At 37.2% G+C, this 27,181-nt stretch overlaps 1 protein-coding gene across 1 annotated transcript in view; it reads left to right on the top strand.

Annotated features, from left to right (window-relative positions):
• Positions 1-27,181, top strand: part of Nup75 (nuclear pore complex protein Nup75) — a 459,526-nt gene that overhangs the window by 319,363 nt on the left and 112,982 nt on the right. The window contains exons 17-18 of the mRNA XM_090389073.1: positions 14,071-14,171; positions 26,083-26,168. Coding sequence (XP_090245199.1) covers positions 14,071-14,171; positions 26,083-26,168 — 187 coding nt within the window. The remainder of the gene's footprint in view (positions 1-14,070; positions 14,172-26,082; positions 26,169-27,181) is intronic.

A 27,181-nucleotide genomic window follows, 5' to 3' on the forward strand; every position in this document is an offset into this window, starting at 1 on the left:
TTTTATTTATTTATTTTTTTTTTTTTTTTTGGCTGATGCTGCATAAGCTTGCTTTCTTGCATCAAATGCCTCTGCTAATGCTAAAGAGAGGTCAGTTAATTGAAAAATTTCTTGAAAGGCACAACTTAACGTTATTAAACAATGGGGCTCACTCATACATGCATCTTTCCTGAAGGCCAACTTCTACAATTGAACTTTCAATATGCTCGGCAAACCTCTTTCCACTTATTGATTGTATGGTCACTGATAACCTTTGTAATAGTGACCACTTTCCAGTAATATGTTGTTGTTGTTATTTGGTTTATAGGAACATTAGCAACTAAGGCCATATTGCTCCAGGGATGTGTGGTGGTCATTCCCTAACCTTTCCGCGTCCTCAGTATTTGGTGGTCACGGGTTTGAATTCCGGTCTGATCAAGAAGCGTGTGCTACGCACTTCTGCTCCTGCCCACTTGGCTACGGAGGTGCCCAGTAATATGTACACTGTCGACTGACTCTCCTCCTCAAACTGAAAAAAAAAAACTGTTTGGAAATTTGACAAAGCTAACTGGAAGACATATCAAAAACTGGCACATCTAAATATTCAGACCATTGAGACTCTGACCGTTGACTCTGTAGTAACTTATATAGCTCAGTAAATAATAGCAACTACAGAAACCGGCATACCCAAATAATCCATGAAAACCTGCTCACATGCAAAAATATGGTGGAATGAAGATTGAAGCAATGCCAAAAAAGTGATGAAAGATATTGGAACTTATTTCATAAATACCCAACCACTGCTCATCTCATACAGTTCAAGAAAGCTAGAGCTAAAGTTGTTATATACAGCAAATAAGCAAAAAAGAGACATGGTCCAGATATGCCTCCTCTATAAACAGAACCACAGACATCAGAACCGTTTGGACTAAAGTTTGAAGAATTAATGAAAAATATCCTCCTATATTCACTCCGATAATACTTCTAAAAGGGAAAGAAATCTGTAATCCTCTTGAAATTGTGAATACATTAGGTGAAACATTTGAAGCTCTCTCAGGTGTAACCACATTTGAGCCAAGCTTTCACAAAAAGTGCAAGCAGAAAAAAATAATGTAAATTTCAATACTTCATGTCAACTTTCATATAATGTACCCCTTACCATGACAGAGTTATGGTAAGGGGTACATTATATGAAATGTACCCTCTCATAATTATGGCTAAGGGTTTGCTTACTTCCTTTGCTGCCTCCTTTAATATAACTGGATAGATCCCATCCACCCCGGGTGCCTTTCTTGTGTTTATCTTCAACAATTTCTCCTCCACTTTACTCCCAGTTATTTCAAGATTCTGTAGCTTACTGCTAGAGTTGAATAGACCTCTGGCATTCCCCTCGCTGAATAACTCCTCATGTGTGAATGTCGATGCAAAATATTCATTTAGTTTGTTAGCTACCTGAGCAGGATCATCAACAGTTGACCCATCAATATCAAGTGGACCAATCTGATTCATCCCCTTCCTTCTAGAGTTTACATAAGTAAAGAACTCTTTGCTGTTTTTCTTTGCATCCCTTTCCACGAATTTCTCGTAATCTGCCTTCACCTGCCTAACCTCCTTTGTAACTTGGTTGCATATCAACTTGTATCTATCATAGGCTTCTGTGTCATGTGTTAATTTGTAAGTATCCCATGCATTTTTCTTCTCTGCCATATGCCTCATTAGTTCATCTGACATCCATTTTGGCCTAAACCTTGAACAATATTTTTTAGTTGGTATGTAAAGCCTAGTAGCTTCCAAGATAAGTTCTTTGAATGCTTCCCATTTTGAATTTGCTGTTGGTAACATCATCAGTTGGTCCCACTGTATAGAATTTAAATACTGTCTCAGTCCATCGTAGTCGCCTTTACGGAAGCAATAACCCTTCCCTTTACCCCTAATGGTAGTTACCTCTTTGAGTAAATCCCACTTCAGAACACTGTGATCACTGCCACCTAGTGGTTCATTTATCTGCAGATTCTTAATGCATGAAGAATCACTGCTGATAATCAAATCAAGAGTATTACTCCCTCTAGTTGCCTCCCGAACATGCTGATGTAGAAAACAATCATCCAATAAATCCACAAAAGCCCTGCTAGTGTGTGAGTGACCGGCCCCCAAATTCCAGTCAATATCTGGGAAATTAAATTCTCCCATTATAAGACTCTCTGATTTACTGGCCCACTCTATTTCCCTGTACAGTTTCTTATTATACTCATCAGAGTCATTAGGCCTATAGCACACTCCTACTCTCAATTTTGATCTCTCAGTGCTTATGTCACACCAAACTGACTCAACACTGCACTGTCCAGCGATGTCGACTGGCTTCACTTCCTTGGTTTTTATGTGTTTCTTAACTAATAGCATAACCCCTCCCCCCCTTCCTATCCTGTCTATCCTTTCTGTGGAAGTTGTACTCCCCAAATTCCAGTTCTGCATCCCTTATATCTGTGTGACACCACGCCTCTGATATCCCAACAATATCTACCTTTGATGTTTTGAGCAATACCTCAAATTCATCAAATTTGTTTACTAAACTCCTAGCATTGGTGTAAACACAAGTATACCTGCACCTGTTTCTATTCTTAGCTACCCTAACCCATGTGTTTACTTGTACCGCAATGGCTCCCAGCAGTCTCTGAAATATCATGCATCTTGTTTTTCAGGCTTCTGCTCATTCTAATAGAAGCAGTGCAAGAATCTCTTTCACCTCTGCCAGTGGCTACTGTCAATCTATTGGTCTTTGTCTCCCCCCAAGCTAGCAGTTTTCCGACCCACCTAACACTGCCTCGATAGCATCAGCAAATATTCTTGCACCCTTTCTATTTAAGTGTATCCCATCCCTGTAGAAGCAATCTCTCCTGTTAACAAGTACAGTCCAGGCTGAAAAAAATTCTACCCCTTGAGCCTTGCACAATCTTTCCAGGGCCGAATTGATCGACAAGGCTCTCATCATATACTCCCTCCTATCGTGTCTGGGCAGAATTGCAGATACTTTCAAATTCAACCCCAATTCTCGGCTTTTGTTCAACAGTGACCTGTACTTGTTAAGTAATTCTGCCGGTCTCCTACTCTTAATATCATTAGTAAGTAAACTATTCAAAGTTTAGGCCTAAATGGATGTCAGATGAACTAATGAGCCATGCGGCAGAGAAGAAAAATGCACGGATTCATATAAATTAACAGATGACACAGAAGCTTATGGCAGATATATTAGCTAGTCTGTAATCAAGTCACAAAGGAGGTTAGGCAGGCAAAGCAGATTACGAGAAATCTTTGGCAAACGATGTAAAGAAAAACAGCAAAGACTTCTTTACTTGTGTAAACTATAGTAGAAAAGGAATGAATCGGATTGGTCCACTTGATATCAATGGTTCAACTGTTGATGATCCTGCTCAGGTAGCTAACAAACTGAATGAGTATTTTGTATCTACATTCACACATGAAGAATTCTTTAGGGAAGTGAAGGCCAGAAACTTATGAAATTGTCACATTGAGCTAAGTTATTTTGTAATAACAGAGAGCAAAGTGGAGGAGAAATTGCTGAAGAAACATAAGAAAGGCACCTGGGGTGGATGGGGATCTATCTAATTATATTAAAGGATGTGGCAGAGGAAGTGAGCATACCTTTAGCCATAATTATGAGAGCATTGTTGGACACGGTGAGGTCCCCACTGACTGCAGATGGGCAAATGTATCTCCAGTTCACAAAGGGGGACAAAGAGTGGCATGAATAATTACAGACCTGTTAGTTTAAAAAAAATATCATTCTGTTTTGGGGAAAATAATGGAGTCACTGCTTAAAGAAGCATTACAGGATCAACTAGACAAGACTGTAGTAATAATTCAGAGACAGCATGGGTTTGTTAAGGGGAAGTCTTGTCTGACCCATTTGATTGGACACTATGATGTGGTCACAAAGGAACTGAAAAAAATAATTTTGATATCATATACTTGGATTTTAGGAAAACTTTGACACTGTTGCAAATGGAAGACTGCTGTACAAATTGAAGCAGTATGGAATTAAGGGCAAGTTGCTGTTATGGAAAAAGAGATGGTTGAGTTGAGGAAGTCAAGTATTTTTAATGATATTGATGAAGGTATATCAGGCTTAGTGTCGAAGTTTGCAGATGATATAAAGGTTGGCAAGTTTGGTAATGACAGTATGCTACAGCAACAGGATCTAGAAAAGTTGGGCAGATGGGCTGAGTAGTGGCAACTGAAGTTTAACATTGACAAGTGCAAAGTACTACATATGGGTAGCGGTAAATCCATAGAAATGTACCAACTGTGTGGTACTACACTCAGGGTAGTGGGGAATGAAAAAGACCTGGAGGTAATTGTGTAGTCGGGTATGAAGTTTTCTGAGCACTGCAAACAGGCTGCCAAAGCAGGTCATAGTGTCTTGTCAATGATATACAGCCAGGTCCTGCATACGGCGCCTCCGTAGCCAGGTGGGAAGGAGCAACAGTGCGTAGCACACACTTCTTGATTAGACCGGGGTTTGAGCCCGTCACCACCAAATACGGAGGATGCGGAAAGGTTAGGGAATGACCACCGCATATTCCCGGAGCAATATGGCCTTAGTTGCTAATGCTCCTAAAAACCAAATAACAAACAAACAAACAGGTCTTGCATAACCCAAGTTCGATTAACGTGCTTTTCAGTTACCACTATTTGAAAAATTTATACTGCTTTTCACTTTGCCTGATGCAAATTTCCAGTTAAAGCCATATTTTGTTATTTGAAAGTCGAAAAAAGACTTGAATCGTGTGCTAAGCTTACCACACTTCTAACGGTCAATAAACAAGCGTTTGCCTGCTGCCGGCCTCAATATGTTTCATCAGTCATCAAAAGCAGATGTGTTATTTGTTTGTCTCTCGCTAATAATGTCACATGTAGACTTGCATTTAAAAATTCTAATTTTTAAATTAGAATTTTTCATCAATCAATTTCCAATTGATTGATGAAAAAAAGAAAGCCAACACTGTTTAAACGACTCTGTTCAAACATTTCTGTAACAGATAGTTTCTTCATTGTATATTTTATGCAATGAACATTTAATTATATAATTATTTTCATTATCTTTTACCATAGTATACAGTTAAAAAGTTATTTAAAAGGTATTTTTAAAATTCTTTATGGACATACCAATTATAATTTTTTCTATTGATTATTATATTCGATTAACGTGTTTACATTTTGTGCGATGCAGTAGCGTGATTAATTAATCACATTAATCGGGGCCAGCCTGTACAGGAATTTTGCTAGCAGGAATAAGGAGGTGATTATCCCATTGTATAAGGCAATGGTGAGTCCACACCGTGAGTACTACATACAAGTCAGGATGCCTCATTTTAGAAAGGATGTAAAGTTGCTAGAATGAGTACAGAGAAGGGCAACAAGATTGGTGAAGCGAACAAAGAGGTGCTCTTACGAAGGGGGGGGCAGGCATAAATTCAAATTGAGGACAGTTGTAGAATCAATGTGTAGAAATTTGGCTTTAGCCAGAGGGTAGTTGATTACTGGAACAAACTTCCATCTGTTGCTGTGGAAGTTGATAGGTTAAATAGATTCAAGGAAGAAATTTGTCCACTTTTTTTTTTTTTTTCTTTATTTATTTAATTTAATTTAATTTAATTTTTTTTTTTTGGCTGATGCTGTATAAGTTTGCTTTATTGCATCATATGCCTCTGCTAATCCCACATTAACATACTAGCTGTGTGGTACCACAAGCGGAGTAATGAAAATTGAAAAAATATCTGTGATTAATTGTACAGTTAGATCCGAAGTTCTCTGGGTAGTACGCACAGGCAGCTGAGACACCCCTGGAGGTTTTGTCTATGATATATGAAATAATTTTGCTATTTGGGATAAGGGATGATTATCTTGTTATATAAGGCAATGGTTATTCCCCATCTTGAATAGTGCATGCAAATCTGGAAGCCTCCTTTGCAGAAGGATGTGGATCTGTTAGTGTGGGCACAGAGAAGGGGGGAAAAAGTGGGTAGAAGAACAAAAGGATTCTCTTACCAGAAGGGCTTCAGTTTCATGAAATTGCTGCTTCTGGTGGCTAGACACCTTCAGGAGGATCTGATTGAGGTGTTTAAGCTTTGAATGGATTGAGTAAGCTCAATCCACTTAAATGGATTCCTTCCTTTCTTTCTTCCTTCTTATTGCTCAGACTATAAACACAAATGAAGGGGCATAAATTTGATTGGAGAAGAAAGGTTGCAAAATAGATGTGCGAAAATTTGTCTTCAGCCAGCTAGTATTTGAATGTTGGAACAAACTTCCATCTGATATTAAAAACGTGGTTAGTCTGAATACTTTCAAGGAAGAAAAAAGACAAAGTCAGAAGGAAAGGGCCACTACTAATGCATCATTTGCCACTACTTGTAAAAATGGTCAAACCATAAAGAAGTTACAATGATTTAAAAATAGAGAGTGGCTTAACGTGTACAACAGTTTTGCTTCTGTCTTAAAGAATGATTTCGGGGTGGACTGGGTTTTTTTTCCCTCTTCCCCACCTCTCTCTCATTATGCAAAAAATTTCTCTATAGCACTCAAATGAGAAGTTGCAACCCCCATTCAGAGCACTTATCACTTAAATTAGAAAGAATTTTCATGCTGCTCAGATAAATTCATGTATTAATTGTGTAGTGAAAAATGCTTCAATTTTGATTATCAGTGACCTTGATAGCAGAAAATGTTATGGAAGTCTTATCTTTTCTCAAAAACAACCTTAAGCTGTCTCTTGCAGTTCACCATTGGTAAGAGACCTATTGTGTGAGGTTAGCACTCTTTATCATCCACACGAACTTCTCGATCACTGCTACTATGGTATCTATTTGGCTGCTGTCTTTGATAAGTTGCATTAGGCAACTTATCTTCAAAACCAGAATGGTGGAATCCTGTACAATTTAGAGAACAGTTACTTCCAGACATCTTTCTTAAAATACAGGTAGACTTCATTCCAGGCCTTGTCAGATTGTCTTCATTATATAGAAATTTTTCCACAAGTCCCACATTCTTTTATTATCTGTCAACACTTTAAAATTGTGTATTCACAATAAGTTTGAGATGAAAAAAAAGACAGCTTCCTGCCTTTCAAACTCAATAGCAATTAAGTGATGGTGATGTTGAATCTCTGCACAGCAAGTGTACATACCTAGATCAGTGGGATTGCCCCCACTGATTACGAAGGGCAAAAAGGTGTTATTGTTGTACACGAAGAACAATAACTACTTCAACTAATTAATGTCATTAGTTGCTACTAATGACATTAATAGTAGAAGATCTGCAGATTTGCTTAACAATTACAGTTCAATTTTGAAAAAACGTTGCAAGTTAGGGTTAAATTTGAAAGTGTCTGCAATTCAGACTAGACATGATAGGAATGATTATATGATGAGAGCCTTGTCAATCAATTTGGCTCTGGAGAGATTGTGCACGACTCATGATTTCAAATTTTTCTCATCGTGATCTGTGCTTGTTAACTGTAGAGACTGTTTCTACAGGGATGGTATATACTTAAATAGAAAGGGCGCAAGAATATTTGCTGATGCTGTCGAGGCAGTGTTAGGTGGGTGGAAAACTGCTAGCTTGGTGGGGTGGAGATTCAGAGACTAATAGATTAACAATAGTCACGGGCAGAGGTAAAAGTGATTCTTGCACTACTTCTATTGCAATGAGCAGCAGATTGCTGGAAGTTATCATGGAACAAGTAAATACATGGGTTGTGTTAGGATAACCAAGAGTAAAAACAGGTGCATGTATACTGCAAGTACACCAGTGCTAGAAGTATAGTAAATACATTTGATGAATTGGAACTGCTGGTCAAGACAACAAAGGTGGATATTGTTGGGATATCAGAGATGTGGTATATTTGTGTAATACACAGATGTACACAGATGTAACACACAGAGATGGTGTATTTATGTAACACACAGATATACCACATCTCTGATATCCCAACAATATCTGCCTTTGATGTCTTGACCAGCAGTTCCAATTCATCAAATTTATTTACTATACTCTTAGCATTGGTGTACTTGCAGTATTCCTTATATCTGTGTAACACCGATATAATGAATGCAGAATTAGAATTTTTGGAGTATAATGTGTGTGCAGATAGCATAGGAAGGGAGGAGGGGTTATGTTGCTAGTTAAGAAACAAATAAAATCTAAGGCAGTGCATCTAGTTGACACGAGTGGACAGAAAGTGCAAAAAGTGTCAGCTCCATTCAGATCCTTGATTCTGGTAACCCAACAAATGTCCCTTCTCACACAACATCCTTAGGCCTAGTTCTTAATTCTAAACCTGCTTTCCAGAAGCATATAATGCAAACATGAACTCAGTGTAGGAAGAAGAGGAGTATAATTAAAGTTATCTCTTCTATTACGTGGGAGAGCAGATTGCCGCCACATCCTTTATCAAACTTTAATCAAATCCATTTTAGACTATGAAGCTCCAGTTTATGACTTGACACATAAGGCTACTTTGGCTTGGGTCAACCCACTCTAACCTATTGCTCTAATGATAAATGTAGTAAAGGAGGTGTTTCTTCTTAAATATGCAGCCAAAGTATGTAGCCTCCCTTCTCATCCCATCTGGATATATCGCTTTGTCTTCGGTGGATAAACATATACGAAAACAAACCCAATGAAAATAAACCTACAGGTAACTGGTCAGAAGAACTAACCACAACAATAGAACATCCATCGTGGAAGTATCTCGCAAGCTTTATATGCAGTGCAGCCACTATGGAGAATACATATACTTTCTTGTGATAACTATTTTTGTCAGTGGGGAAACACTACCAACCAAGCCAAAATATTAGAAAGTTGCATGCAGCTCATGCCTTGGCCAATGCACAAACTCTTCAGATATAACACAGCACAAAAAATGGCACGTCTGTGGGAGCAGTAGTAATCCTTCTTATGTCCACAATCTCTGCCATGTTACCACTTGAATACAATGTATTTACAGATGACCCCTGTGCAATCAAGATAGCTTTAATCCTTCTCAATAATTATTTAAGTTCACAGGTTGTAATATATATGCTCTTTAAGTGCAGTGATAGCACCATCCTACAAAATAAATTGCAGACTTTCCTATCTCAGTGAAAACGTCAGGTTTTGCTGGATACCCAGGCACGGTGGAATCAATGCCATGCCCACTGTCTTTGATTCCATCCGTGTTCCTGATTAAACGGCATTCATATGATGGATATCTGTTCGACCAGTGGTCTTAAAGGTGGCATACCCAGATAACCTTCTTCAAATGAAACAGAATCCATAACTGTGGAGATCCAGTTTCTGATTAAATATACAAAAAGGTTGTGCCTACCAGATTGGCCATACACATTTCACTTGCCTCTTTTTGACTGCTAAGGGTGGATCCCCCCATTACTTCCACTGCAATTCTCAGCTTACCATTAAATATCTTCTCATTGAGTATGCACATTTTTATTCAGACAGAATCACATCTTTCATATCAGTGTTTAACTTGAATGAACTCCTGCAACTAAATGATGTTATTGGAGATGAGGCTAATTTAAAATTTTTTTTTACTTACATAAAAATAATCATCACACACACACACACACACACACACACACACACACACACACACACACACACACACACACACACACACACACACACACACACACACACACACTCGCGCACACGCACACACTTCCAGATCTGTTTTGTTCTGTATGTCATGTTAATCGTCACTCCACTGTAACAGGTAAAATTATCTTTAGCAATGGTAGTGCAAAGGATGCAAGAAAACAAGCTTGTACTGCATCAGCCAAAAAAAAAAAAAAAAACTGTGGCCTGTCAGTGGCGCCCTTCTGATAGCGGTGCCTTCACCGCTATCGGAAGGGCGCCACTGACAGGCCACATCGGTTGTATGCCAAGCTGTTTAAATACCCGAGACTAGCTGACAAAATGGCATCCCAAGATGATGTTGAATCAGGATCAGAGCAGAGGACAGGGTGAAAATTAATTTTCACCAAATGGCAAATTAATTTGCATAGCAGCATAGCTCAATTTGACATCCAGAACATACCTTTGAAGGGACCAGTTTCATTATTTCTTAGATTATCTAAGGAGTAACAAAATTTATGTTTTACTGAAATTGTTGCAAAAAAAAATAATAAATAAATAAATGAAAATAGCACCAGTTGAAAAAAAGAAGACAAAACGAAAAAAAAAAAAAAAAAAAAAACAGGTGTGAATGCTGAAGATGAATGGTCAAACTTCGATGGAATAAAAATTTCTTGTTTTTCAATAATTAATTGTATTATAATTCAGTTAAATGTAAGATCTGAATCTCAAAAAAATATAGTAGAAGCCTAATTTTTTGACGGGCGAAGCATACCATTCAGTGACGTGAAGATTTAGAAACTAAAACTATTTTATTCTTAGAAAAATACCCTGAAATTAATCAAGACCAATTTAAAATTAAAATCAAATGCTTTAAACCCCAATAGAAATATTAGAAAACAAAAATTCCCATACAATATATTACTAAGATATTTTAAAGGTATTAGCTAAATGGGAGTTACAAGAAACCTGTCCAAATATTGAAAAAGCTCCTCAAATATTCCTTACAATGCCAACAACAGTAGCCACTTCTGGAAGGAGCTTTAGCAAGTTAAAACTTGTTAAGAATTATTTGAGATCGATGTCAGGACAATAATGCACATCATATCTATGTCTCCTTTCAATTGAACATGAACTTGCTAGCAAAATAAACTTCGATGAAATTATCACAAATTTTGCTAATACTAAAGCAAGAAAAATTAAGTTTTGATATAATTTAATAATTTTATGTTCCTAGATAATAACTTTACTTACTTATCCATATAAATCTGTGATTTTATATATATATTAACATTGTTCCTCTAGCAGTGTTTCTTCTGTATTTATTTTTATTTTGTTATTAAATAAGAGAAGTTTATTGTTTTACATTTTATATATATATACACATAACCAATATTATTTTTGTTTCAACTCAATAAAACAGTGATAAAAATATCAGATTTCAATATAAAGAAATCAATTATTCACTTGCAAAAATTCCTTAATTAAACAGAAATTTCGATATAAAAAAGCGATTTTTTTTTGCATATAGAAACTCCTTATTTTATACTATGTGATGCACATAATATTACTACACTTAAGAATTATTATTTTGCAAAATATTTGGCTATCTTTTGTTGTACACTGGATTTTAACGTACATCGATCATTAAAAAATGTTCGTATTTTTTTTAACACTCAGATACTTACAGAAACATTTTCCTCACACTGAAGCCCTCAACAAAGTTTCAGAAACTGCCAACATTTCATGTTTAGAAGGTCTAATATCTTCATTGCCCTCATTTTCTTCCTCTTGTCATTGATATTATACCTAGTTCTTTAAATTAGCCCTTAAATTTTTTTTTTTTTTTTTTTTTTTTGAAAGTGTCCAAAATGTTGGAGTCACTCAGATATTCAACTACTGCAATCGTGTAAACAGAAATAGGGGAAATTCATTTCCGCAAAACAACAAATAACCAGTTATTGGGTTAAAGGAAACCACTCTCTCCTAAATATCTTACTGGGTGCTTACAGTAGAAGCCTGACCAAAGCTTGCACTTGGTCATCAGGCAACACAGAGGCAGCCCCCTAGGCAGAATGCGCTGGTCCCACAGGAACTAGTAGTTGTTGGTGACTCTATTGTCAGGGAAGCGGGGAACATGCTTTGTAAAAAGGATAGGTGGAATAGGACCAGGGTATGTCTGCCACGGGCAAAGGTTGATGACGTTGTAGAGTGGATATCATCTTTTAAGGGCACAAAAGGTGATATAGTTGTACACGTTGGCACTAATGATATTAAGAGTAGGAGACTGGCGGAATTACTTAGCAAGTACAGGTCACTGTTGAAAAAAAGCCGTGAATTAGGGTTGAATTTGAAAGTGTCTGCAATTCTGCCCAGACACGATAGGAGGGAGTATATGATGAGAGCCTTGTGGATCAATTCGGCCCTGGAGGGATTGTGCAAGGCTCAAGGGGTAGAATTTTTTTCAGCCTGGACTGTATTTGTTAACAGGGGAGATTGCTTCTACAGGGATGGGATACACTTAAATAGAAAGGGTGCAAGAATTTTTGCCAAATTTACCCTGTGCATTAAATCTCCCCTTCAAGAACAAACAAAAACCATTTCCAAGCGTAAAGCAATTCACAACACAGTTAATTGTGGTATGTGATATTTGCAGCCTCTGAGGATGTTTCTCAGAAAATAATCTTTTACTTACTCTAGAGCACATTTTGTCCAAATTCTCTATACAGTAATACCATATCGTACAAATCATTTTTGTAAAAATAGCTATCATTCAATTTAATAAATGTGCATGCAAATATTACACACCAAGAAGTCATTCATCTAACGAATTTTGCTGCATTCTTCATTCATTTTATGTTGCCAGCCAATATCATTGATTAATTAATTCTTTTAAGTGTTATTTCTTTTTTCTTTATTGAAAGGGGAGGCATGGCATTACTGCTTTTGTACAGCTAGCATGTTCAACATAGCTGAACATGCTTATTGAAAAGTGACAATCACATTTTTTTTTTTTTTTGTTGTATTTTTTATTTCAAATGAAATTGCTTTATGTTGGTTTCAGAAGTACACCAATGATGTTTTTAGGCTAAACTGAAGATGGGAGCAACTTTTTAATTTCAGCCCAAATATGACAGAATAGGTCTACACAACAAATAGCATAAACCTAAAAATAGGAATGATAGACTTTTTAATTTTAATTGAAGAGTAGGCAGTAGCATTCAGAATTATTTCCAAATTATTAACAAAGTCTCATTTGTTAAGTTGATTGCTCTGTATGCAAATCAGATATTTCCATTTCCAACTTTTCTCCTAGTATTTACAGGGTTATATTTGTACTTAATTTGAGCGGTGGGATCGTATGAGGCAGGAAAAAAAAAGAAAAGAAGAGAAAAAACAAGGAAGTATATATTGCAATAAAAAATACAGTAAACTCTCGATTTAACAGGCTAATAGGGGAGAAGGGGTGTCCGTTAATGCCAAAAGTCCATTAAATTGAATGTAACCTGGCGGGGCATTTTTTATTGTTCTTAATATATATATATAAAAAAAAAGCTTTAATACAATATACAGTACTGTACAATTTAAAATTATGATGCAATTTGGCCTTTGATTTATGGATATCAGAAACGTTTTTTTTTTTTTTTTTTTACGCCGTAAATTTCACAAACACGTGCTACTGTGAGACACCTTCTGATTTCTCAGTTAGCTCTAATTTCTGTGCCACATTTAAGTTCACACACTTTTTTTTTAACTCCTCTATCACTTGATGCCATTTTAAATTGTAAGGATTGAAAAATTATTAATAAATAAAGTCACAATTCAGAAATCACAGAAACTCTGTATACAACCTGACAGCATGATAGATTGAGGGAGACTGAGACCAAAACAAAGCAAGTCAGCAGACCTGAAGTTTAGTGTCCTGAGTCACGTTCAGCTCGCAAGTCACCGCCTGCTCTTATCTGTAATCTGGGAAAACAGCTGTTATAACACATTTTCAGAAAGAATAAAAAACAATTTCCTGAATTTGATTATAAAAATAAAAGTAGGTAATTATCAAAACAGTAATGGAAATAGGTAATTATCATTAATTTTTAACTAATAATAACACTGAAGTTTTGTATAACCTAAAAAAATATGTTCGAGATTAATATGTACATTACTGTATTAATATTTGTTCTATCTGTTAAATCTGAAATCTGTTATATCAGGGTCTGTTAAATCGAGGGTTTACTGTATATACATTTTTAATATTCTTTGTGAACTTATTAGTTTCAGTATTGTTGATTCAGTAATGACTGGAAAACTTGCTTAAAATTAAAAACTAATTTGCACTGGGTATCATGGGAATTTGCATGAAATTTGCAATTTTATCCAATTTCAAGTGCTACCAATATCTGAATACCTATCCTTTAAGTTATTTGTCTTTTACTTCTCTAGGGAATATTTGGAATTATTTTTAGAACGAATCCCCTTGGTCACAGATGCCAAAGCCCAGAAAGTTATATATATTGCAAAGGAGAGACAAATGGAATACCTTGGTAAATATTGCATTTAAAAATGTGATTATACAGCATTGTTGCTAGCGCTGTGTTATCCAGATAGAACGTTTCTAGAAATCTGGATTAGGTTATCAACTAAAAAATAAAATGAGTATTGTGTTTAATGTTGAAGCGGTCAAATTTATAATTGGCTATTAATTAGCAAACTATCAAACTATGTTTATTTGCAAGTATAGCCTCTCTCTCTCTCTCTCTCTCTCTCTCTCTCTCTCTCTCTCTCTCTCTCTCATGGTATACTCGAGAGATTTCATATACTCTGCACTATGAAGCATTCTAAAAATTTTATTGTTTACCATCATTTATTAGCATTCTTTTTAGAAAAACAATTCCTTGAAATAGAGCCTTTCTCTGTGCATGATTCTATTATAATATGATAATGAAATTGCCAGTGCAGTGCGTGTTTAAATGCCTAACTTAAGTTTTTTTGACAAGACTTTCCCTTAACAAATCTATGCTGTGTCCAAACTATAACTTGAAGCCTTGTCTAGATGATCCTGCAGTGCTTCTTTAACCAGTGCCTCTATTAATTTCCCTAGAACAGAAGTTAAACTAACAGTTCTGTAATTACTTGTGTCACCAGGGAGGAGGTGTTATGCTGTTAATTAAGAAAAACATAAACTCAAAAGAAGTGCATCCAGTTGATATAGATGAACAGTGCACTGTTGAGCCAGTTTGGTGTGACATAAGCACTGCGAAAGCAAGAGTAGGATGTGTTTTAGGCCTAATGACTCGAATGAGTACAATGAACAATTGTACAGAGAAATAGAGTGGGCTAGTAAATCAGAATGTCTTATAATGGGGGATTTTAACTTCCCAGATATTGACTGGAACTTGTGGGTTGGTCACTCACACACTAGTCAGACTTTTGTGGATTTATTGGATGATTGTTTTCTGCAGCAGCATGTTCGAGAGGCAACCAGAGAGAGTAATACTCCTGATCTGGTTATCAACAGTGATCACTCATGTATTAAGAATTTGCAGATAAAGGAACCACTAGGTGGCAGTGATCACAGTATACTGATGGATTTACTTAAAGATTTAATTATCATCAGGGCTAAAGGAAAGGGTTTTTGCTTCTGTAAAGGTGAGTACAGTTGTCTCAGAAAGTTTTTAAATTCTGTACAGTGGGATCAACTGACGATGTTACCAACAGTAAATTCTAAGTGGGAAGCATTCAAGGAATTAATCGTAGATGCTACTAAAAGGTTCATACTTATTAAGAAATATTGTTCAAGGTTTATGCCTAAATGGTTGTCTAATGAACTAATGAGACTCGTTACAGAGAAGAAAAATGCATGGGATGCATATAAATTATCAAGCGACTCAGAAGCATATGGCAGATATAAGCTAGTCTGTAATCCGGTCACAAAGGAGGTTAGGCAGGCGAAGGCAGATTACGAGAAATCCTTGGCAAAAGATGCTAAGAAAAACAGCAAGGATTTCTTTACTTATATAAACTCTAAAAGGAAGGGGATGAATCTGATTGGTCCACTTGACATCGATGGTTCGACTGTTGATGATCCTGCTCAGATAGCAAACAAACTGAATGAGTATTTTGCATCTACATTCACACGTGAGGAATTATTAAGGTTTGAAAATGGCAGAAGGTTATCAAATTATAGCAGGATACTTAATGATTTTGTAATAACTGAGAGCAAAGTCGAGGAGAAATTGTTGAAGTTAAACATAAGAAAAGCACCTGGTGTGGATGGGATCTATCCAATTATATTAAAGGAGGCGGCAAAGCAACTAAGCAAACGGAGGTTCCCACGGATTGAAGATGTGCAAATGTATCCCCAATTCACAAAGGGGGATCGAAGGGTGACACGAGTAATTACAGACCAGTTAGTTTAACTTCTGTTCCGGGTAAAATAATGGAGTCAATGGTTAAAGATGCATTGCAGGATCATCTAGACAAGACTGCAGCAATAATTCAGACACAGCATGGGTTTGTTAAGGGAAAGTCTTGTCTGACAAATTTGATAGGATATTATGATGTGGTTACAAAGGAACTGGATGCAAAAAAATAATTTTGATATCATATATTTGGATTTCAGGAAAGCTTTTGACACTGTTGCGCATGGAAGACTATTGTACAAATTGGAGCAGAATGGTATTAAGGGTAAGTTGCTACAATGGATAAAAGGATGGTTAAGTGTGAGAAGACAGAGGGTGGTAATCAATGGGTGCTGCTCTTCTTGGACTAATGTTATTAGTGGAGTCCCACAGGGTTAGGTGTTGGGTCCACTGTTGTTTTGTATATTTATAAATGATATTGATGAAGGTATATCAGGCTTAGTGTCGAAGTTTGCAGATGATACAAAGGTTGACAGGGTTGTTAATGACAGTAATGGCAGTGTGCTACTGCAACAGGATCTAGGTAATTTGGGCAGATGGGCTAAGAAGTGGCAACTGAAGTTTAACCTTGACAAATGCAAAGTACTGCATATGGGTAGAAGTAACCCCAGAAAAATGTACCAACTGTGTGGTACTACACTTAAGGTGGTAGAAAATGAAAAAGACCTGGGAGTAATTGTGCAGTCAGATATGAAGTTTTCTGAGCAATGCAGACAGGCTGTCAGGGCAGGTCATGGGGTTTTGTCAATGATATATAGGAATTTTGCTAGCAGGGAAAAGGAGGTGATTATCCCTCTGTATAATGGTCAGGCCACGCCTTGAGTACTGCGTACAGGTCTGGGGGCCTCATTTTAGGAAGGATGTAGATTTGCTTGAGCGTGTACAGAGATGGGCAACAAGATTGGTGAGGGCAATGAAGGGATCCTCTTACCAAGAGAGGCTTAAGTCCTACAGATTGCAGTGGCTGGAGACTAGGCACCTGCACAGTGATCTGATTAAGGTGTATAAGGCCTTGAATGGCTAAATTCTGATGGGATCCTTCCACCTGTTCAGATTACGAATCTAAGGGGGCATAAATTCAAATTAAAGAAAGACATGTAGAATAGATGTGCGGAAATTTGCCTTTAGCCAGCGGGTGGTTAATTGCTGGAACAAACATCCATCTGTCGTTGTGGAAGTTGATAGGTTAAATAAATTTAAGGACGAACTGGACAGGCACTTGGAGGGAATGGTGTGATTTTTTTTTTTTTTTTTTTTTTTGATGCTTCATAAGCTCATACACTCGATTTTTTTCATCACATGCCACATCTCTGCTACTTTTGCCCAATGCAAAGTACTGTGGGTAGCAGTAGACCCAGAGGAATGTACCAACTGTGCAGTACTGCATTCCTATGCAGTACTACTTTCCCAGACCTCGGAAGTTGAAATTTTCGCTATATAACTAAGCTATTTATCTCTCTAAAATTAATTTTATAATGGAAATTGCAATACACTTTCATCATTATCATATGCTCCATTATAAGAATCCATTTTGAATGCCTTTGTGATGTTTTTCTAAAACACATTTCTGGAGGTCCGTACCATAAAACAATTTGCACTTTCCAGTTTATTGGACTTTTTTGTTAGTGCAATCTATTATAAACAGGTAGTAATCTTGATCGTATTGCATTTGTGGTAATACTGATAACTGGAATTCTGCTGGTTTTTCCATTATGGTATTATGGTGAAATGAGTTTCCCTTTACTGAAATTTTTAATCATATAAAAAACATAAATAAATTTTCAGAATCTTCTCTTCATTCCCTATTTACTTATTACAATGGTGAAGGGAAAGGAACTAACGAAAGTGCAAGTGCTGGCAGTGCTAGGAAATTAAACAAAATTAATTTAGAAATGAAGATGATTAATTAAGAAGTATGAAGTGGGACAAAATTTGTCATCTATTGCACGGAATTAGGCCTCACTGCTTCAACAGTGAATACTATTTTAAAGGTTGCATGTATAAAAGAACATATTAAAGGATCAACGCATTTAAGATCAGTAATGATCACAAAACAGCATTCAGTTGCTATATAGAAGATGGAAAAGCTATTAATAATATGGATGGGAAATCAGATTCAAAAGCATGTGCCCGTGAGTCGAATGGCCATTCACACAAAAGTAAGAAGTATTTGTGAAGATATTAAGGCTAAGTACGGTGAACCCCAAGCCAAGTTCGTGCAAGCAATCGGTTTTTTAATAGGTTCAAGCATTGCGCTGGTTTCCAAAACATTAAAGTATGTGGTGAAGTTGCCAGTGCTGATTCTGCAGCTGCAGAGAAATTTTGTGATGTGTTGAAAAAACCCCCTTCTAAATCTCCACAGCCTTCAACACCCACAGTGGTGTGCTTATCAGCTGGAGAGTTAATTCTGGCAACGATGCTCGAAAGGTAAAACTTGCTGATGTTATGCCTATCTCCTCTCTCTTTTTGTAATTTTATAATTTTGAAGTTTTTTTTAACTTTGTTCACTTTTGCAATTTTTCCTGTGCATGAGACAAAACGATTTAATAAATAATTCTATTTACATTTTAGTCGAAGATATTTTTTTTTTTCTTCAATCAAATTCAATCATATTTGTGAGTGCTGCATAAGCATTTAGCGAAATTCCAACTTACATAGGATGCCGCAGAATGCAACTTTTACGTAAATTGGGGGAGTGGCTGTATTTCATATCTCCTTGCAAATTTATGTTATGTATATTTCTTATTTCCTATCAAGTTTACGTTATATGTATTATGCTATATGTTATCATTTGTAAGTTCTAAGTAGTTATAATAGTTAAGAAATTTATAAAACTAACACCAACCTATATTATTCGAACTTTCGATCAACCTATTTACCTACATTTATGCCAAATCACCAATACAAAACTAATATTAATGTTGTACATTACATACTGTGTGACAAAGTTAGTAAAACACACATGCATTGCCATAAAATTATAGTTTATAAGCCTCTTCTAATACTCATTACTAATGTTATGTAGAAACCTCTGTGTATCTTGTATATCAATACAAAAACAGATCACCTCGCTGGAGACTGGGCACCTCTGATGTGATCTGATTGAGGTGTATAAGGCCTTGAATGGTTTGAGCAGGCTCAGTGCTGATAGGATACTTCTGCGTGCTCAGATTAAGAACCTGGGGGGGGGAAGCATAGATTCAAATTGAGGAAGGACAATTCTAGAATAGATGTGCGGACGTTTGCTTTTAGCCAGTGGGTGATTGATTGCTGGAACAGACTTCCATCTGTTGTTGTGGAAGTTGATAGCTTAAATAAATTTAAGGCTGAACTAGACAAACATTTGGAGTGACCGGGCGGTTAAAATGGGAAAGTTTTTTTTTTTTTTTTAAATGTGTAAACATCTTTGGCAACACCTACTAAATTTCTGATGTTATTAAAATCAAATTGTCATGATTTTGCAAAGTGGAAATAACATCATTTGACGTCATTTCCATTTCATAGCAAAGAAAAATGTAGTGTGGAGAGGAGATCGCACAAAGGATCATAGGAGGTGATCTTGGATGTGCTCAAAGCTGGCATAAACTAGCTAGTTGCAGAAAAACGTTTATGATTCTGGGCATACCACTTTTGTGACTTTGGGCTAACCATTGCCAACCATGGCAGAGACCTTTTGGTAATCAGAAAAATGGTTATCTGCAAAATTTAAAGTAAAGTAAAGCATTTAAAGCAAAGGATCATGGAAGATGATCTTTAATATGCTCAGAGCTTTATGCCAGCTGGTTGCAGAAAAACATTTATGATTTTTGGCATAACACAGGTGGCTTTGGGCTAACCATGGCCACCCGGCCGACTGGTCTAGCCGGGTGGGTAAAGTACCTGCCTAGCAACCCAAAGGTCGCGGGTTCGAATCCCGCCTCAGGCTTGGATCAAAGTACTGCAAAAACCTTGGGAGGTGCATTATGGCCACAGAAGCCGATGCGCCAACAACTACCAAAAAAAAAAAAAAAAAAAAAATTGTTACCCGTGGCAGAAACCTTTTGGTAATCAGAGAAATGGATATCTTGAGGGTAGTGATCTTGTATGTGCTCAGAGCTGGCATAAACCAGCTCTAAGCATATCCAAGATCATTACATTACGTGTACTTTAGCCTTACCAGTTGAAGTGCATGTAATAGGCATTACAGTACCCATCTGTATTACTGAACAAGTTGTTTATTTCCATCAAGAGGTGAATCATAAACGTTTTTTGCACAACCAGCTGGACCGGTTAAGAATATTTGAATTGGTTCAAATATTGGTTGGCAATTGGGAGATAATGCACTCCAAATTACATGGATGAGTAGAATCTTTTGCTTGTCATTAACCATTCTCATTAAGTTGCAGAAGTTCTCATTGGTCATCAAGTTTTCGCATTTCTTCGCAATTGGGCTGAGTCAGTTGAGCGTGACAAACTTTAGATCCTCATTCATCTCTCTGTTTGGATGACTATAAAAGTTTCAAAAGGCATCATCTTCTCACAGTCGCGTTGCAAGGCTATGTAGGTCATTACCGTATGCTTCATCAGGGTCACCATTGTCGTTGTCTTGACACATTGTCTTACATATTTCAATCATTTTGCGAATGTCCAAGTCCTATTCATACAATTTGCAATCTGGTATGAGCTCTTCATTGTCTTATCATCTTGACATATTTCATCTGTTTTCTCATTGTAAAATGGAAGGTGCAGCGCTACCATCTCACGCTTATACTCCTTGAGATCCTGAGCCAAGTCATAGTTCCATACCGTATTATGCGTGGATACTGTCATTTCTTGCAGATCTCGTAGCACTGCATGTGTGATTTGCGACAAAGCACGACAGAGTAACGTGATCCAACATGGTAATATGATTGTAACAACACAAATACTTGTATTGTTGCAATCATACTATTCTACAAATGGCTCCAATCCAATGGGCAATTAGGCTATTGGCCTAACCTCTTTCAAACATTGATTCAGTAGAGTAAGCAGCGGGCGTGTGTATCCTATTTATCACTAACATTTATTCGGTAGAGTGAGTAGTGAGCGTGATGTCAAAGATGTTTACACATAAAACATCTTTTGTTCTTTCAGGGTACACGTGCATTTTTTTTTTTTTTTTTGCCCATGCTGTATAAGCTTGCTTATTTGCATCATATGCCTCAGCTAATGCTAAAACATTGGCAGCAAAATTCGAACAGCCTTATCAAAACAACACAATGACACCAAAGGTTGACTGGTTTTTTAAACAATTAAATGGGCAAAGTAACAACAGTTGCACCAATTTAAACAGAGAATTACAAATAAATACTAAACTACTAATTTTAAATCAAAATTTAGAAAAAAATAATTTGAAATCAATAAATGAAATTCCACTTAGTGGCTCCCAGAAGGGTGTATAGTCAAGTAGCTTCATCAGTATAAACTCATGACATCTTCCTTTTATAGTCTTTCTAATTCATTACTCAATTATACATGATCTTAGTTCTGATTTCAGTCATTGTCCATTTCCACGTAGAGTCAACTAAAGTATACTTTCTTTTCTCTGACAGAAACCTGACTTCTTCAATCAGCAATCTCCTTGGTCCTGATTATTCACTCTCTGATTTCTATCCTTTTAAATGCATTATATTTGAGCATATGTATACTATGATGTTCCTTCCAGAGTCGGAACTCCTCTCAGTGATCTCCTTTGGCCCAAAATTTCTTCACTTCATTATGTCAGATTCATTTCTTGTGTCTGTCACTTTCTGAACTAAATCGTTGTTAACAGGAGAGACTGCTTCTACAGGGATGGGATACACTTAAATAGAAAGGATGCAAGAATATTTTCTGATGTTATTGAGATAGTGTCAGGTGGGGCAGAAAACTGCTAGCTTGGGGGATACAAGGACTAATAGATTAACAGTAGCTGCTGGCAGAGGTGAAAGTGATTCTTGCACTTCTATTGGAATGGGCACCAGCCTGGAAAACAAGATGCAGGGTATTTCAGTGACTACTGGGAGTCATTGTGGTACAAGTAAACACATGGGTTGTGTTAGGATAGCTAGGAATAAGAACAGGAGCATGTATACTTGTGTATACACCAATGCTAGCAGTTTGGTAAATAAATTTGATGAATTTGAGGTATTGGTCAAAACATCAAAGGCAGATATTGTTGGGATATCAGAGACTGCATTCCTTATTAGCATTAGCATTAGTAGAGGCATTTGATGCAAGAAAGCAAGCTTATGCAGCATCAGCCAAAAAAAAAAAAAAAAAAAAACCCACTTCCACTTCACCCCTCTGTTCGTTCAAAATACCTGTCCAGCTGAGCCTTAAACTTATTTAGGCTATCAACCTCCACCACAAGGGATGGAAGTCTGTTCCACCAACCAACCACCCGCTGGCTAAAGGCAAATTTCCGCACGTCTATCCTACATCTGTCTTTCCTCAATTTGAATTTATGCCCTCTCAGGTGATTTTTCTGAGCTAGAGGAAGAATCCCATCAGCATTAAGCATGCTTAAACCATTCAAGGCTTTATACACCTCTATCAGATCACCTCGCTGGTGCCTAGTCTCCAGACACTGTAATTTGCAAAACTTAAGCCTTTCTTCGTAAGAGCACCCCTTTGTTCCATTCACTAATCTTGTTGCCCTTCTCTGTACTCGTTCCAGCAGCTCTACATCCTTCTTGAAATGAGGCCTCCAGACCTGTATACAGTACTCTAGGTGTGGCCTGACCATCGCCTTATACAATGGAATAATCACCTCCTTATCCCTGCTGGAAAAATTCCTGTATATCATTGACAATACTCCATGAGCTACTCTTGCAGCCCGTCTGCACTGCTCAGAGAACTTCATATCTGCCTGCACAACCACCCCCAAGTCCCTTTCATTCTCTACCACTGTCAGTGTAGTACCACAGAGTTGATACGTTGCTCTGGGGTTGCTGTTTCCCCATGTGTAGTACTTTACATTTATCAATGTTAAACTTCATTTGCCACCTCTCAGCCCATCTGCTCCTTATATTCCTTATATCTGCACTTATATCTGCATTCCTTATATCTGCACACAGATATAAGGAATGCAGATCTCGAATTTGGGGAGTACAATATGTATGAGAAGGATAGACAGGATAGGAAGGGAGCAGGAGTTATGCTGTTAGTTAAGAAACACATGAAATCCAAGGAAGTGCAGCCAGTTGACATCGCTGGACAGTGCAGTGTCCAGTCAGTTTGGTGTGACATAAACACTGGGAGATCAAAATTGAGAGTAGGAGCGTGTTATAGGCCTAATGACTCTGATGAGTATAATAAGAAACTGTACAGGGAAATAGAGTGGGCCAGTAAATCAGAGAGTCTTATAATGAGGGATTTTAATTTCCCAGATATTGACTGGAATTTAACTGTCTTTAACTGTCTCTTGAGGTTGCTGCGGCTACAGGTGAAAACACATCCAACCAGACTGTCTTAAGAAGGTTCAATTCAAGTGGACCGGTTCAATTCATTTGGGGGCCGGTCACTCACACACTAGCAAGGCTTTTGTGGATTTATTGAATGATTGTTTTCTACGTCAGCATGTTGGGGAGGCAACTAGAGGGAGGAATACTCTTAATCTGATTATCAGTAGCGATTCTTCATGCATTAAGAATCTACAGATAAAGGAACCATTAGGTGGCAGTGATCACGGTGTGCTGAAATGGGATTTACTCAAAGAGGTAACTACCATCAGGGTGAAGGGAAGGGTTTTTACTTTCATAAAGGTGACTATTGTTGTCTGAGATAGTATTTAAATTCTAAACAGTGGGACCAACTGATGATGTTACCAACAGCAATTTCGAAATGGGAGGCATTCAGAGAATTAATCTTGGAAGCTACTAGGCTTTACATACCAACAAAGAAATATTGTTCAAGGTTTAGGCCTAAATGGATGTCAGACGACCTAATTAGACATGTGGCAGAGAAGAAAAATTAATGGGTGACATGGAAGCCTACTATAGATATAAGCTGGTCTGTAACCAAGTCACAAAGGAGATTAGGCAGACAAAGGCACATTATGAGAAATATTTGGCAAAGGATGCAAAGAAAAACAGCAAAGAGTTCTTTACCTATATAAACTCTAGATGGAAAGGGATGAATCAGATTGGCCCACTCGATATTTATGGTTCAGCTGTTAATGATCCTGCTCAGTTGGCTAACAAACTAAATGAGTATTTTGCATGTACATTCACACATGAGGAGTTATTCTAATTAAACTCTGGCAGTAAGCCAAATGATTTTGCAATAACTGAGAGGAAAATGGAGGAGAAATTATTGAAAATAAACATAAAAAAGGCATCCGGGGTAGATGGGATCTATCCAGTTATATTAAAGGAGGCAAGAAAGGAAGTAAGCAAACCCTTAGCCATAATTATGAGAACTTACCAGGACTCAGGGGAGGTACCCATGGACTGGAGATGTGCAAATGTGATCCCAATTGAAAAGGAAGATCAAAGGGCGACACAAGTAATTATAGACCTGTTAGTTTAACTTCTGTTTCAGGGAAAGTTATGGAGGCACTAGTTAAAGAAGCACTGCAGGATCATCTAGACAAGACTTCAGTTATAGCTGGGACACAGCATGGTTTTGTTAAGGGGAAGTCTTGTCTGACCAGTTTGATTGGATACTATGAGGTTGTCACAAAGGAACTGGATGCAGGGAATAACTTTGATATCATATATTTGGATCTTAGAAAGGCTTTTGATACTGCTGCACATCGAAGACTGCTGCTCAAATTACAGCAGTGTGGCATTGGAGGCAGTTTGCTGCTATGGATTAAGGGATGGTTGAGTGGGAGAAGACAGAGAGTGGTAATCAATGGACGCTGCTCTTCATGGACTAATATTAATAGTGGAGTCCCTCAGGGTTCAGTGTTGGGTCATTGTTGTTTTCTGTATTTATAAATGATATTGATGATTGTATATCAGGCTTAATGTCCAAGTTTGCAGTTAGTGCGAAGGTTGGCAGGGTTGCAAAGGACACCAATGTCAGTATGCTGCTGCAACAGGATCTAGAAAAGTTGAGCAGATGTGCTGAGAGGTGGCAAATGAAGTTTAACATTGACAAATGTAATGTACTACATATGGGAAACAGTAATCCCAGAATAACGTATCAACTCTGTGGTACTACACTGACAGTGGTAGAGAATGAAAAGGACCTGGGGGTAATTGTGCAGGCAGGTATGAAATTTTCTGAGCAGTGCAGCGGTCTGCAAGAGTAGCTCATGTTGTCTTGCCAATGATAAACAGGAATTTTTCTAGCAGGGATAATCACCTCCTTATGGAGGTGATTATCCCCTTGTATAAGGCAATGGTCAGGCCACACCTTGAACTCTGTATTCAGGTCTGGAGGCCTGATTTTAAGAAGGATTTATAGCTGTTGGAATGAGTACAGAGAAGGGCAACAAGATGAGTGAATGGAACAAAGGGTTGCTCTTACAAAGAAAGGCCCAAGTTTTGAAGATTACAGTGTCTGGAGACTTAGGCACCTGCGAGGTGATCTGATTGAGGTGTATAAAGCCTTGAATGGTTTGAGCATGCTCAATGCTGATGGGATTGCTCAGAATAATCACCTCTTTGCTCAGAACAATCACCTCTTTGCTCAGAACAATCACCTAAGAGGGCATAAATTGAAATTGAGGAAAGACAGTTGTAGGATAGATTTGGATAGATGGGTAGTTGATTGGTGGAATAGACTTCCATATTTTGTTGTGGAAGTTGATAGCCTAAATAAATTAAATAAATTTAAGGCTGAGCTGGACAGGTATTTGAAACGAACAGATAGGTGAAATGGGATCCGTGTTTTTTTTTTTTTTTTTTTTTTTTTTTGGCTGATGCTGCATAAGCTTGCTTTCTCGCATCATATGCCTCTAGTAATGCTAATGCTAATCTTTCACTTAAATTGTGCCTTTGAATTCTTATTTAATATTTTTCTGTTCCTTAAGAAATTATATTTTGCATATTGCAAAAAGTAAAACTTTTTCTTATTATTTCAGCAAAAACTGTATGCAAGATAATGACAATGAAATCAATAAAGAATGGGAACCTTGGAAGAGCACTGAAGTGGGTGGTAAAAGCCCAGGTATGTATTTTAAGCTACAGTAGGATTTGCATGGAGTGACTCCTCCCCTCTTGACACTAGAAATTATTTGATGTGTAGTTACTAGTCTCGTATAGTTTACTACATTGGTATATGTAAAAAAATTCAGACCTCCTATAGGCAATTTTAAATGTATATAAAATAAGAATGAACAAGGTGATTTAAGACAGATTTTGTGTAATTTCAAAACATTATATGAAAACAAATAATAGAGAATTATTGTCTGCTTACATTGCATCTCCTGTATTAAAATGAATTTGTTAGATAGGATTTATTTTTAACAAATCCAACTACGGTTTGTTAAACAGTTTTCGTCCTAACATTTCAGGGTTATTTTTTGATTTTTAAAAAAATGCTTTAAAAGAGTAAGAGATTATCTCAATCTTTTCATAGAATGCTTCCAGTCAGTGCACCCCAAATGTAACGAATAAAAAAAATGGATAAAATAATTTAATGAATTCTTTCACTCATAAATATATGACAAATTCGACGTGCAACGGAATTGAAAGCCGAGAGACCCCATCCAATCCCGAAAAACATCAAACCAACTCAGCAGGACCGTGAGTGTGAGAAGACATTGTGTCAGAATAAAGAATTAAAATTGGAAAACCGCTTCCGAAAATAAATAATTTAGAACCATAATTAAAAATTTGGATGAACACACAAATTAAATGAAATTTACGGCTTTTCCTTTCCTTAAGCAGAGAATGCGTTGGCTGATCGCTGTGTTCACAGGATAGAAATATTGGTGTGTGTGTGTGTGTTATGCTCTTAAATGGAGAGATTATTTGTATTGACGCATGCGTAAAAAAGACCAGAAATCCAAAATTAGGTAAGGACATTGCACATCTATCAATGTCATTGTTGTGTGCTTGGTGCAGAGAGTGTGAAGAAATGAGGTGCCAACTCAGAATTTTGCTGGGCATTTATGAGAGCATGAAGAGAAGTGTGGATGATCAGGGCCTGATGCAATCAGCTGCCGAACTGAATGCCAG

The sequence above is a fragment of the Mastigoproctus giganteus genome, chromosome 14 (assembly GCF_048544385.1).
Source record: "Mastigoproctus giganteus isolate SK-2022 chromosome 14, ASM4854438v1, whole genome shotgun sequence".
Taxonomy (NCBI): domain Eukaryota; kingdom Metazoa; phylum Arthropoda; class Arachnida; order Uropygi; family Thelyphonidae; genus Mastigoproctus; species Mastigoproctus giganteus.